Raw genomic sequence first — 15644 nt, forward strand, 5'->3', positions numbered from 1 at the left:
TATTTTTATCATACGTGTTCCAGTTTCACATCTTCTTCCACCAGCTGCAGAAAAGCGTGAGTTTGATGCTGCTGGTGTAAATATTCACAGTCATGACAAGGCTGGACTATTCGGTACAGACCTGCATCATCCTATACTGTCCAATATCACACCGTGGTGCTATTGTACGATAGTGTCAACCATGATTCCTGCCTTATGCAATGCAAACATGACCAAAGGTGCTTAAATAAAATTCCAATTTATCAGGATTGAAAAACAAATTCAGTATTTATATCAAGAGTAATAAAGTAAACAAGAGCAGAAAAAGAAGAGATAGAAAAGATGAATGTAAAATACTTTACCAGGGTTAGGAGAAAAAAATGGTGTTTGAGATCTGATCATATTGTTGGAAGAAGGTACCATGAACTGCATTGGTCTCATATGGTTATCTTTCAGTTTCCTGAAACCAGCTTGTTGGTTCTCAAATATATTTCGAATGTTTTCAAGCTTGAATTGTACGGTCTGCATTTGAATCTACAGGGTGCATAAGAACTCTATGAAATATTTTCTGAAATGGGGTCATTACAAATCCTATTATATTTCTCAGACTCAGTCAAAAAATAATTTAGAGTTTAAAATATAACTAGAAGAAATTTAGGAAATAAATGGAAAACAGATTAATGTACTATCTTCATATGGTTATAAAACCATGAGATCTCCAACAAAACAACTTAAAGAAGAAATTTATCAAGCCGTCATGAAATAGGTCACTGCATAAAGCAATTTACCCTTCACAGGCTGCAAGGGATAATGGCTGGAAAAGAAGGTAAGTTCAGCATGAGAAAGCCACCAAGTTAAGCACTGTCATCATAATTTGTTGTATTTTAGCCTGAAGGACATTCTTGAGTTCTCCATGTTTTAAAAAGAGCCACTGATGGATAATATCCCCTTCTGCTCCTCTGAGATGATTTGAGGTGGTTAGCTAAGCTTAGTTGTTTCCAGAGAATGACTTGGTTATTGCCATGGCCATGTTTCTGACTTTCTGGGGCATCCCTTATGATCTTTAGCTAAGCATGGATTTAGATACTCCTCCAAACTTCAATTAAACTATCAGACATTTTAGCAGCTAATAGCATCATAAATGTGTGTATCTACAATGTGAAGAGAGGGCTTCATGACGTTTCCAGTGGGGTGATACTGAACTAACCTATAGCTCTACACTCTGTGAAAAGCAGCTTCCACCTGCTCCCCCTTCCCCAAGAAGACTCAGATCCTTTCTTTAAACTTCCCTTCTCAAACTGAATAGAAAAGCCAGATCTATGCCCACAGACCATCTATTGGTGGTCACTGCAGTGTAAAGAACATACGTTTGGCATAGGGTGCTCTTGACATGTGCCCAATATTCTCCTAGGACAGCTTTGGACCTTTCTCCAAGCATTCACAAAAAAATGTATATGAGAGCTCCAAGTATGTGAAAAGAGTTTAAAAATAACAGAGTCAGAGCTCAAAAGGAAATTACTCTCCATTATACAGCAAGCATAAGCCTTTGGATTTTTTGATGCTCAACAGTGGCACTGATATCACATCTAATCCTTAAGAGAACTATGCAATTACAATTTGATATATAGTTAGCTGTGATCTGATATTTAGTTAGCTGTGAAGTAGTAAAACTCTTATCAACACTAGTGTAATTATGGTTTTTAAAATTTTGTTTACTTGAAAAAAACCCTCTTACCTTGAGTTCAGGAGATAAAATTATATCAAATTCATACTGTAGGGTTTCAGGATCATAATTTATAAAGGGCAGAGCCATTTCAAGAAAATGTTCGATATCTCGGAGGGCTTTCTGAGCATCTTCTTTAGACTGAAACTTATCTATTTCCTGATTAGCTAGAAGACATTCTCCTTCATCACAGCACTGAAGAGCCTGGTGAACAAATCACACACACACAAAACGCCCCATGAGTGAGTGAAAAAGAAACATGTCTGTTTCTTAAGACAGTATTTATCAGCCCTGGTTTCTGTCAATCAGAGTTGTTTTTGTTGCTATTAAAAAAGAAAGATATCTGGGTTGTACACCCGGAAATTCTGACTCAGTAGCTCAGGGCCGTAAGCTCCACAGGTATTTCTGATGCAGAGCCAAGGCTGGGAAGCGCAGCATTTATTTCATAAGGAATTCATTCTGCAGCAGGAGTCTGACCATTCTCTCAACACTAACACTCGAGTTGCGTGCTATTTTCCCCAAATCAATAACTGAAATATGAAACTCCTAGTAAACTATAAAGCGTAATATAAATGTGTAATGATTGCCGAGGACAAGGATAAAAGTTTCCTTGCCAGAGAAGATGTGCGGATTAAAACGTTCGCATTCAGGTACAATGCCTATAAGTGATATCCCTATTTCACATTCCACTGCCAAGACCAGATCTTCTCTCCATTGCTTAATCATGAAATGGGTCAGATCCACAAGCTGTGGAGGAATATTTTCCAGTCACTGTTTAATTTTTATTGCTGTAACTATGAAATGTGGAAGGAATTTTAGGCTTTAGCTAAATGCCCTCAGGGCTTTAAAAAAATGCTCTGACTGCAAAATATCACCTGAGTAGAGGCTTCAGAGATCTACCCAAAATAGAAAGGAAGCCATCGCAATCACGATCTCAATATTTGGAACAGAGGCCAAAATTCTTACAATATTAGACCTGCCATGAATTCTGCAGAAGTAATACGGATTAAATAAGCATAATCAAACTCAGACTTCTTACAAACTTAAATCCAAAGCTATACCAGACCCTGACTCTATAACCTCTGACAAGGACCCAAGAAAAATATTTATCATCTTTTTCAGAAATGCATCATTTCCCATACCACTACCTGCTGTAGGAGTTTATGCATTTTGAAGGTCCTGCTGAGCTGTATCCGTTTGGTTTTGATCTCATTAACCAAAATATCAGAAAGGTAACGTAGCTCGTTGCACCTCTGACAGATCAAATCAAGTGCATAATGATGATTTGCTGCAAGTCTGTGTCCATGTAAAATCACAAACCGGGCCTTTGCTAACAGATCCTGATTTTAAGAAAGAAGTAAAACAATAACTGCATGATCTCTGTCCAAATACAGGGGTAAAAAGAAAGTAACTAAGAAGCAAATTGGTTGAGCAAGGGAGATACACTGTGAAAAATATGATTTGATGTCATACTTCTACAGGCTGCAAAAAAGGCTTACAGTTACAGTAATTAGCTAGAACAGTTGATGTCATCAGAAGCTCACTCATTTCTGTAACAGAAACAGAAAATAACCAGCTGCCCAGAATGTGGATGAAATTTGCTTCCCTTGATATGTACAGATTTAGAACTGCATATATCAAATGAAGTACACAACAGCCAAAGAAAGCTAATGGATTTCACATATCTCAGCCTTGGAAATCTCGTTAGAGTTGTCATCTATCTGACCATTTTACAGGCCTGATGTGAACGTCGCAAGGTTTCCGTGCGAAAAGGGATCTTAGCAGCCTTGCCTCCAGTCTATCAACTACTGACCCCTTTAGTACAGTGACTGAAATAGAGTAGAAGTTCAGGAAATGTTTGTCAAGATAAAATAAATAAAAATACCGAAGCCCAGAATGAAGAAGTGACTAACCTAGTTAGCTAGTGGGAAAACTGGGGTTAAAATAGGGAGTTGTTTAATGGGAACAGTTTTCAATTTTGAAAGATGAAAAAGTCCTAAAGATTGGTGGCACGACAATGGGAATGTACCTAACACTACTGAACTGTACACTTAAAATGATTAAGGTGGTAAGTCTTATGCATCTTTGATCACAATTAAAACTAAAATTTATTAAAAACAAATGAAAACAAAAGCAAAAAAAAAAAAAACCACAAAGCCCCCTAGTTTCCAAGCCAGTTGCCTTCTCTTTCTACCTTAGAGATTTGTAAATTGCCCCACAATCACAAAAATCTACAAGAATAACTCCAGAACTGGTAGCCACAACTGCTTCTTATCAATTTTTGTTTTTAGGTACTAGTGGTTCATCATAAATTTGCTGAGAATACACCTTAAATACTATGGCCTTGTTCTCACATACGAGATAGGGGAGCAAAGCTAGAGTTTGGTAAGTATTAAAGCCATGAGTCCAAGCTTTAAGACCAGCAGAATAATGGCAGCTAGCCCTTTCGATTACTTACTATATATCCATATATCTCAGGTATTGTGCTAAGTGTTTTACCTACGATACCTAAATGAATCTTTACAATCACTCCACAAAGTAGGTCATTTCAATCCTATGTATAGATGGACTTTGAGGCTTAGAAAATGTAATCAATTTATCGAAGGTCACACAGCTAGTAAGACTAAGTAGATTTATCTGTATTAATTTGGTTCATATGCATGTATCAAATGACGAATATTTTAAGGAATTATGTTTTTGTATGTTTCCATCATTTCCAAGTACCAAATAGCATTTTTCTAACAAAAATTGTGGTATATTTTGTTTATCTTTTTTTTAATTAAATTTATCGGGGGGACATTAGTTAATAAAATTATATAGGTTTCAAGTGTACAATTCAATATTACATCACATGTATATTGTATTGTGTGTTCATCACTCAAAGTTAAATATTCTTCTGTTACCATAAAGTCCTAGCTAGAGCAATCAGGCAAGAGAAAGAAATAAGAGGCATCCAATTTGGGAATGAAGAAGTCAAATTGTCACCTTTTGCAGATGGCATGATTCTCTACATAGAAAACCCTAAAACTCCACAAGAACACTACTAGAAACAATAAGCAAATACAATAAAGTTTCAGGATACAAAATTAATGTGCAAAAATCCATAGCATTCTTATACACCAGCAATGAATTTTCAGAAAAAGAAATGAAGAAAACATTTCTTTTGCAATTGCAACAAAAAGAACAAAATACCTAGGTATAAACTTAATGAAGCATGTGAAGGACCTATACACTGAAAACTATAAGACATTATTAAAAGAAATTGAAGAAGACACAAAGAAATGGAAAGATATTCTGTTCATGGATTAGAAGAATCAACATAGTAAAATGGCCATATTACCCAAAGCAATATAGAGATTTAATGCAATCTCCATCAAAATTCCAATGGAATTTTTTAAAGAGATAGAACAAAACAAAACAAAACAAAACATCAGATTTGTATGGACTCACAAAAGACCCCCAACAGCCAAAGCAATCCCGAGAAAAAAGAACGAGGCTGGAAGAACCACTTGTCTGACTTCAAATCGTACTACAAAGCGACAGTAATAAAAACGGCATGGTATTGACAGAAAAACAAACACAGAGATCAATGGAATAGAATTGACAGCCCAGAAATAAACCCTAGTATATATGGGAAAATAATTTTCAGCAAAAGAGCCAAAAACATACAATGGAAAAACCAAATAGCATTCTTGACAGACATTTTTTCTAGCTTCTTCAAAATGATTTAGGATCTTGTTCCTATCGGTGGGCCTAAAACAGTTCACAACATTATCTCAGAGGCCTCCTGTTACAACTATATGACTTATGTAGTGTCACCCAGACCCACGTTGAACAAAACAAAAATAATATAGACCAGTATTATTGAACCAAGTATACAGATTGTTGCTGAGAGATTAATCATAAGGGTTTATACTACTGAAAACTATCAAAATGTAACTATTATACTTAATAAATATAATGAACATCTGAAATATAATCTTACCTGAGAATTTTCATCTAAGTTTTCCAACTTCTTTATTTTTTGTTTTATTTGCGATATATTCCCTGTGACATCTGCCAACTCTGCTTGTTGGTTTAATAGAAATTCAACTTCACTCACAAGCTAAAAATAGAAATAAAAATTAGTCTTAAAAGCATGGAAATTATTAAGCATTTTCCCTTAATAATCAAGTTCTGAAGGAAATTCTATTAAATAAGACCATTGATATGGAAGCATTATACATACGGAAAATGTTTTGTTATTTTATTCACAGAAATTGATATAATCTATTACATTTTAACCTCTTAAATATCAGTGTGTACTGCTGATTTATAAAACATCACAATGTACATGTGAGAATACGTAAATGTGGACGTGTATGGAAGTATGTATATGTATATATACCTGCATATATATTCCCTAGCTCTATGGTGAATGGTTCTAGAAACAAAGACCCTTTGGTAACAATGAGCACACCAAGCACACCTCCCCAGATCTTGGTACACCAAAATATTTAACAGTAATAAATTAGAAATCATTGAAAAACTAGGAAGCCATGAACTCAATAAATAGATACATAAATAAATGGGGAGAAGGGAAGGCCCTTGCATCTGGTAGTATGCCTATGTGGACTGGAAAGTGGGGAGAGAACACTAGAGATGGAAAATCTGCATTTCACAACCATTATAGTAAAGACTGATTGAAGCAAGAATCATCAATTGATACCAAACCTGTGGTAGTCTTTTGATGAGGAGGAAGGTATTTGCATGGCCTTAAATTTTCTCCCCACATGTTTACTACTAGATACAGGCAGAGCGGATAGTAACTACACAGTGGAGAAATTCAATAGCACCCTGACTGGGTGATCAAAATCCATATCAACAATGAGGGGCAGGTGGACTTCATTTACCTCCACATGTGATACCCTCAGAAGGATACATCACTTATGTAGTATTCTAGGTGGTCATAGGTTAATCTAATCATGAGAAAATGTCAGATAAACTCAAAACGAACATTTTATTTTAAAAAAGTCTGTATTCTTCAAAACTGTCTGTGTTATAAAAAACAAAGAAAAAAGAAAGGCTATGGAAATGTTCTAGATTAAAGGCAACTAAAGAGATATGATAACTAAATGCAACACATGGCCCACTAGACTAGATCCTATACTGGACAAGGTGGGAGGAAATGACAAAGGATAGTATTGAGTGAGCTGATAAAGTTGGAGTACTGATGGTAGATAATACAAAAGTATTACATTATCGTTGACTGCGCTGAATTTGATAACTGCACTGTGATTATGCAACAGAATATTTCTATTCTGTATATTCAAGAATATTGCAAGTTTGGCAATATTCAAAAAATTCTGTAAGTTTGAAATTTCCAAACAAATGTTCTTTACATTAACTTCCTAACTATATACAGACTCTGTCTGCATGTCACTATGAGATACAGACTGCATTAGTGAGATTACAGTTCAAACAATAACAATAACAATACTAATTAGAGCCAACGATGACTTGAACCAACAGAACATAACTACAGGACAAGAATTTAGTATGGATGCGCATTAACATATAAATAGAAGAATAATAGGAATGTTCAAGAAAAGTGTGTTTTTACATGTGTTCGGCTGGGGAAGAGGGAGAGACACAAATATCTGGAAGGACCAAAAGCAATCTGACCTAGTCTTACTTTAAAGAGGGTTTCAAGGAGTATATGGCATTTTAAAATTTGTTCGAATCACAGTAGATGAAAGAGCTAGTAGTAACTGAGCTCTGTGTCTAGAATGCAGTGCCCCTCCCAAATCTAATTCTGCTAGAACAAATAAAACACCAAGAAGTAAACCACTCATGAGTAGAAAACAAGCTGGCCACACAGAAAACAGGGAAAAAAAAGTGGGTTTTCCTTAGATTTCCTAGTAACATATATGAAAGAGACTGCAAGGAGCTTGGACATTACTGCAAAGAAAAGAAGAAACTAAATTTATGTCTCTTGACCACATATGATAGATTTTCCTGAAGGATACGACTAGAACATACTTATAATCTTTTAAATAATATATAACCAAACATGATTTAATTTCATCCATCAGGCTTTTCGTAGGTGTAAATTGCTGGATCAGAAAAAAAAATGTTTTGTTAGATCATGTTAAATATGGCCAAAATAGATATATGGTATTTTAAAAATCAAGAAGGAAGTTGATATTATTTCCTTAGAAAGCTGTCTGATAGTCTGAAAGCATTTTATATCTAAAATTAATTTGAATAACAAACGCCAGGGTAGATAGCAACTTTGTCTTTGTCATATATGTTAGCACATAAGTGCGCTTTCATAGGAAGTAAGCCACAGAAGTAGAAGTCTTGGCATTTGGTAGTACTCTTCATTCAAGGTCAAGACTCACTTACAGTTGTCTCCTCTTCATCTCTCTATGGGTATAAATGGACATCTTGTGAGACTATTTCTGATGATCAATGAGTAAGAATCTCTGGCATAATGAAAATAAATGTATAAAGGAATGTTTCAACTGACCTCTTGAAAATCCTGCTCAAACTTCCATAGTTGCAGATACTGCTCCATTTTCATTTGGTGTTTTTCCCAAAATCCATCAAAAGCACTTTCCATGTCATGTACTTGAGTCAACAATCTGAACATAGAAAAGTCATAGAATTCCTTAAAAACAACCGTTTTGTAAGCATGTACATAAACCTGGTCTGGACATTAAGAATTAAAGGCAAAGTCACAGTCCATGACACTTGGTCCAGGTAGAGACCATCGGTGTCCACGGAACCTCATTTACAAGTCAACTAATTTCTGTGAGACAACTCAGAAAGGAGTTCTCAGATTTCCGGAGGTCTAAGAATTCTTTCACACGCAACAGATTACAGCAAAAATGTGTAATCCCCTTTCCAGAATCCAAAATAAGAAACTCTAAACCAAAAAGTAAGTACTCACTTATTAATAGTTTGCCAGTCACCACTTATTTGATGATGTTCAAGTCTTGAACTGACAGCTTCTTCAGTGTCAGGCACTTCCAGATTTGTTAGCAGAACTTTTCCTTCTTTGGTTACAGTTGTTATATCATTCTGTACAAAGGCACAATAGGATGTATCAACCTACTAATAACCTAATCTGAATGACCTAAAGAGAAGGAAGCATATACCTATAGTATGCAGAACAGAAACAAGAGTTCAAGAATATCCTTTGTTTTCATTACTGAAAAATCAAGGAATACCTCAGTACGTACCACAGAATCCAAAAGTTGTGAGAATCTCCAAGAAGCCTCTGCCTGTTGAGATGGATGTTGCAGTCACTATTTCCATAAGATCTTTACAGGCAGAAGTACCCCATGCTCCATTTGTAGTCTCCTCCTCTTACTGGTAGAAAGTTCTAATTTATTCTATTCTATTCTGCTAATATTTTTAATGCACTTCAATAGGGCAGAAGTAGCATAATAAAGACTATCACGCTAGAAAGCATACAAATACTATTAAATGCATGCTCAGATATAGTTAGATGCCTTTCCTACTAATCCTTAACTGTTACTCATTTCTTCCTGCCATAAATATTAGGGTACTTCACATTTGTATTAATTCATCATGAAGCATATGCTTCTATTCAGAAGGCCTTAACCTTGGATAATGGATTCTTCGGGCATGTGAGAGTGATGTGTGACTTCCTTCAGGAGATCCAAACATTTTTCTGGGAACAGGTTCCATGACACTAACACCAATATGAATAAGAACATAAACATTAAGAGCTAATGCCAACTATGTGCCAAACACTGTTGTATATTTATCACATATTTTGCTCAGCTTATCCTCACAACAACCCTACAAGGTATGCATGTATCATCATCATCACCATCATCATCATCAACCTCACTGCACATATAAAAAGGCTAAAACTCAGAGAGGGTAAGCAAATTATCCAATCACACAGCTTGTGAGAAACAGAGTTTTCTTTCCTTGAACAGAGTTTTGCTTTTAGGTTATGATTGAAATCCTCACTTTCTCTCCTCTTCTTAATTTAAAAATGTCACCTCCCCATAGAGCTTGTGTCTGTCAGTGCCCATAGCAAGCCTATTATCATAGGAAGGACCTGAGTCATACAGGAAGGTGCTTGCTCAGATCATTCTTAAATTTTTCGGGAAAAGTGAATCTAAAACTACTTGGTGATTATCTGAATCGTGACTCAGAATCCTTCACAACCCAATACTCCAGGCAACTGGGTAGGAGAGAAAAAATCAATTTGCTACCTACGGTCTATTGTAGAAACCATCAAGAACTAGTACTTTGTGGAAAAGAAAGCTTGTAATCAATTCAGTAATGTCTGACTTGGTCACAACACTAGTATAAGGCAGAGCCTGAACAAGAAACCAGGCCTCCTGACTCCTCCTCAAGTTCTCCTTCTCCATTTCACATTGTACCTGTGGTGGACGTTAAAAGAGAATGCCTGTGTGCCTCTTGATTCTCACTCTAACTTTCCAAATGAGAGGGCCTTTCCACAAAGTAAAGAATACATGGTAACAAAAGTGATTGTGGATTTCTTATTCTGGAGCATTTATATCAACTGTTCTATTGAAAAATAAACAACTTCTCAAGCAAATGCACCATTTACAAACGGGATACTTAGCTTCAACATATCCAGGACATTTTCCTCTTATAAAGTATTCTTATTTTTAATAGTGTGCTTTACAATGTATAAATATAGTTTTCGTCTTTCTACCCACCAATCAGTGTGAAATGGACACACTGAACACCTCTCTAGAAAAAAAAAAAAGATCATGAAAAACTTTTGTTGTCCACTCTATCAGACATACCTTTAACAGGTGATACCTTTCAGCACGAACTGCAAGAATTTCTTCTATCGAAGGAATATCATCTGGTAGTTCTGTCTCAGCCAGCTCAGTTCCAAAGGACTGTAACATCTGAGCCATTTCTTTCACTGTGAGGGCAAAATTTTCTATAGCCTGCAAAGAGTCAGTGATTCTTTTAATGCTATGGAAACTCTGCCAGTGTATCAAAACCTGGATCAGTAATCATATTTACTTTTATTTAGGTATGACAGCAAATACATATATTATGAACTCCTCTCTGCTAAGGAAACTTGGCATTGAGCTTGGCAGTCAACGCTAACTTTGCATCTAAGCCTCTGAGAAACTATAATCAGGTGAAGAGTCTTCTTGAATGTCTTTTATCTAAATTTCCGTACTTATTTCTTGGACATTGATGAAAACTACTCTTAAAGATGTCATGTACTAAGTAGTTTCTTTTATGATCTCAAAAAACACAGGGTTTTCCTTATTCTAGTAAACTCTGCAATTGTAAAATTGCTTTATAATAACTTTACTTCTGAAGAGAGATGAAAACATCAAAGCCACTTTATATTTATCATTTATGAACAAGTACTAGCATTCCAAGCAAGGTGATGGACTGGGGTGATGAAGGAACACCTAGTGACAACAATTCATTTCAGGTTCTGCTGCCCTAAAATGTCAAGTAAGGTTCTGTTGTTTGTTTCCAAAATCAATCACTCAGAGAAAGAAGGACAACATATAAACCCTCTGCTTACCACGTAGCTCAAGGTATATGCTCTTTTACTTATAGCTTTATCCGTTATTTAGGGCTAGACACTGCTAATTTTGATAACACACCTTCATATGAATGAACAGGCCTGCTCAATGAAGAATAAGCATGAGGAAAACAGAACCCTGACTTAATTCAACATCATTTAATTACTTCCTTCAGAAGGGTTCCCATATCTCTGGGATTTGGGGTAGAGATTTTTATACTACAAACTCACCCCTGTGAGTTACAGGGCCCTTGTCTAATTGTAAATTTCTAGAACAGAAGGAATCTTTGCTACAAATCTAACTGCCTCAGGAGCAGCACTAGGATGATGAGATTAACAAGATGGCTAGCATCTTTTGGGAGTCTGCCATACGCCATGGACCAAACATCTTACATTTGTTGTCTCATTTAATCTTCTCAATATCCCTATGAGGTAAAGTATTATGATTCCTATTTTACAGTTGGGAAAACTGAGACTCAGAGAGGTTATATAACTTGTGCAAGGCTCTATAGCTAAAGATCAGCAGTGCTAGGATTTGAATCCCAACCCTTTACTTCTTCAAGTTACTACATGGCCACAGGAGGGGACGGACATAGGAAGATCTCCTTATTCCCTAGGCCTCTCCTTCAATTGCCATCATCAGTGACTCTTCACCATTTCTAGATATTTCCTATGGAAGAAAATCAAGATGTTGAATTATATATGGATTTTAAAACCTAGGAGCCCCAGAAATCAGTTTTCCCAAAAAGGAAAAGAATTCTAGAACTAGATTTAAAGGCTAATATGAACTATAGTTTCTACAGTAAGGGCAAAAGAAACATACATTTCTGAAGATGATCCATTCACTGTGGCAGTACTGCAAGGTGCCGCCTAACTCAGGGGTTAATTGCTTGTCATCAATGTATGCCAGCAAATCACTAACTGAGCTCAGCATAACAACCTATATAAATAAGCAAGAAAGATACTGTTAACTGCCCTTCATGGCATCTCCCCTCCTTTCAACTGTAAAATGACTTTAGCATTCATTTAGCAGAAAGTTATCTTTTATAAACAATTCTCTCCTGTACATCCCCCCCAACACACACACACTACCTTCTTCAGGTAATAACAGTTTTCATTTATAAAACATTTCTCTGTAAAGGAAAATTAATCTCCATAGAAATCCAAACACCGAATTCTCCTTGATCTAAAAATTTGTACTGTTAATAGTCAACCTTTTGAAAGAATGTTATGCTTACCACAATGTAAAAGGGGTTTGCGTAGTTATAATTTATCAGGAGAGACTGATCTTTGCAAAAGTATCAAAATTTATGAGCACTCTATTCCTAGCCCTAAAGCCATATAAAAATATCTTTTAAAAGACCACGGTACTCTGAACTAGCTCAGGATGTAAGTTCATGGGAGTTCAAATACATAAAATACACACTCATTATTTCCTAAAAAGAAAACATCCAGATTTTATACACACACGTACACATATGTATATACACACACATATATAACATATGTGACAAATATATCTTTTTCAAAAAGAATTGCTTTGTTACAAATTGAGCAATCTATTCCTTTAACAGTAGAAGCAGAAAACTTAGGCATTGCAAATTTACATTTCTGGAAGACAAATTCTATTTTTTTTCTTTTAAATGCTTTGTGAGCACATATAAAACATCGACAGCATGTTACAAAGCCTTCAGGAGAATTAAAGGGACAAAACATTTTTTTAAAATACTCTTACCGGTAGTTTGACCATAAAATCTTCATGGCTAAAACGAAATCCAATGTCTGTGAAAGTTCGTTGAAGAAAACTGGTTGGACGTAGAACCAATACCAAGTGTAAGTTCCCAGGGAAGGAAACCTGTAGGAAGAAAGAACACAGGAAAGGAAGAAAACAAATGTTAAACCATGCACTCAACTGAGCATATATCAGAAAACATGCAATGAAAGGAAACAAATTTTAAAGCCATAAAAGCCATTAAAAGGACAAACTTTAAAAATGGATATTGATAAAATCTAAAGACATGAAAATGAAAATAAAAATAATGTAAGGTCATCAGGTCAAGATCTTTGCAATGCTCATGGCACGGAATTTTCTCATACTAAAGTAATTCCTAAGTTACAAAGAATTATACTCAAGCTTCATTTTGAAGTAGTTATTTGCACTCAAACTGCATTTATTCCCTGTAAAACAGAATTAGGAGTCGAGTTCCCAGGATAGCCCTAAAAGCCAAACAGAGCTAAAATATTGTATAACTGTAGAAAACAATGTAAGAAAACTGTTATGAACTCAAATTTCATCCGAGCAATATTCACTGAATATCTTGTGTCCATCCACTCCATGTATTTAAGTGAATGATTATTAAGCACTGTTAGCATTCAGTGTACACAAACTAATAATCTCTACCCAGCTTGCAAGAAAATGACAGTCTAATAGTGTAGACCATTAATAATCATTAGCTCTACAGCATAATAAATTGATAAGTGAAACACAAGGGAATTAGAATGTACAACAGGAAGTGGTAGCACAGAGCATCCTAGACCTAGGAATGTCAAGAAAGGTTTTGAAGCATAAAGAGGAATTAATTGGATTGGAATGTTGTTCTGGTGCAGCAATGTTTCCCCAGCATCTAGAATACTGGCACATAGTAGCTGGTCAAGAAATAATTGCTATACGAAAGAGTGCAAAAGACAAGGAGGGAACCATGCAAATTCAGTGAGGGATGGACTGGCATAGCCCAAAATTAATATATATATCACCACAATATATCACCACATATCAAATGCTTACTCTGTGCCAAGTATTTTGCCAACATTATCATAATTTCTCTTCATAATAATCCCGTGAAGTAGTCAGGCTATCCTTTTCACAAATAAAGAAAGTGAGGTTCAGAGAGTTTAAGTATAACTCGACTCAACTGGTGAAGCCTTAATTTGCACCTGAGTCATTGCTCTTAATCACTATACCACCCCAGTTCTTCAAGAGGTTCCAGTCAGGAAAGCTAGAGGAAAATAATGCTGGGGGTGTAGAGATGGTGCTAGAAAGATGGGCAGGAGCCAGTTCAGGAAAGACCTTGGGTTTTTCCCTGGAGGCAAGGGAAAACTCTAAGAGGTTTTTAAATAGCAGAGCAGCACAATTAGGTGTGCACTTTAGAAGGATCACTCTGGTCTGGGGACTGGATTTGGACTAGAGCGAAAGCAGACAGCAGAGCTAGGAGTCTGGTACAATAATCCAAGTCAGGGATGAGGAGTTTCTGACCTAGAACACAAACAATAGCAGGGATGAGGGCAAAATTTGGGAGGTACAATCTGCAAGATATGGTAATGACTGTGTCTGATGAGAAAGGAAAAACTAAGACAATCAATATCCAGATTTCTGACTTGAGTAACTGGGTGAATGGTAGGTACAACCCTCACTGATGCGGGGAACACAAGAGAAGCAGGTTTTAAGGAGAGGCATATGATACTGATTCCCATTCCTAGACATGTTGGGTTGGAAGGGTCAGCAGGACCTCCAGATGACGTCCCTCAGCAAATGTATATACAGGAAGGAGGGAAAGAAATCTAGACCGTGAATGCAGAGTCAGGAGTCAGCCTCAAAACAGCCGATTAAAGCATAATAAAGCGAAATATATCAAAAACATTTAAAATACAATAATATTTCAGGCATACTGTAATATTAGTAATCGAACAAGACTGTACTATAAAACAAAATTTAATAAGATATTGTGGGGCAGGGGTAATGGGAACTGTACTTTTGGTTCAATTTGCTGTGAACCGAAATCTGCTTTGAAAAAAAAATAAAGTCTATTTTTAAAAAGAGTAACTGTCATTTAGGTATAAGACTTAAGCTCTTGGGAAAATTACATTTAAAACTAGGGATTTAAAAAATTCAATTTGAAAGGGTGATAAAATAAACAATTAAGTGACAATGAGAACTAGAGTGAGAGAAAAGGAACTGAGTATGATATAAACAGGTAAAATAGCACAAATTGAAATCAATGATTATGAATAGGCACTAATTAGGATGACTGTCCAACTCAAGTCCCCCAGGTAGCCATGTCTGTGCTACCCTCTCCCTTCATTACTTCTTCCCCTCTGCTATATACTGAATGTTTATGTACCCCCAAAATTCATATCTTGAAAAAAACCCATTGTGATGATATTTGGAGGTGAAGCCTTTGGGAGGTACTAAGGACAGGAGGATGGAACCCTCATGAATAGGATTAGTGCTCATGGAAAAGGGACCCCAAAGAGATCCTTTACCCCTTCTGCCATGTGAGGACACAGAAAAAAGACAACCTTCTATGAACCAGAAATTGGGCTGTCACCAGACACCAAATCTGCTGGCATCCTGATTATGTACTTCTAGCCTCTAGAACTGTGAGAAATAGA

At 36.1% G+C, this 15644-nt stretch overlaps 1 protein-coding gene across 1 annotated transcript in view; it reads right to left on the reverse strand.

The window, feature by feature from the left end:
- The window catches only part of MCF2 (MCF.2 cell line derived transforming sequence), a 65154-nt gene that overhangs the window by 34347 nt on the left and 15163 nt on the right, over window positions 1-15644 (reverse strand). Inside the window, exons 4-12 of the mRNA XM_011377615.1 lie at window positions 12991-13110; window positions 12079-12195; window positions 10504-10653; window positions 8637-8767; window positions 8214-8328; window positions 5688-5807; window positions 2851-3042; window positions 1715-1906; window positions 342-513 (exon numbers count right to left, since the gene is read on the reverse strand). Of these exons, the coding sequence (XP_011375917.1) occupies window positions 342-513; window positions 1715-1906; window positions 2851-3042; window positions 5688-5807; window positions 8214-8328; window positions 8637-8767; window positions 10504-10653; window positions 12079-12195; window positions 12991-13110 (1309 nt within the window). The remainder of the gene's footprint in view (window positions 1-341; window positions 514-1714; window positions 1907-2850; window positions 3043-5687; window positions 5808-8213; window positions 8329-8636; window positions 8768-10503; window positions 10654-12078; window positions 12196-12990; window positions 13111-15644) is intronic.

This window comes from Pteropus vampyrus, unplaced genomic scaffold (genome assembly GCF_000151845.1).
Source record: "Pteropus vampyrus isolate Shadow unplaced genomic scaffold, Pvam_2.0 Scaffold318, whole genome shotgun sequence".
NCBI classification, from domain to species: Eukaryota; Metazoa; Chordata; class Mammalia; order Chiroptera; family Pteropodidae; genus Pteropus; species Pteropus vampyrus.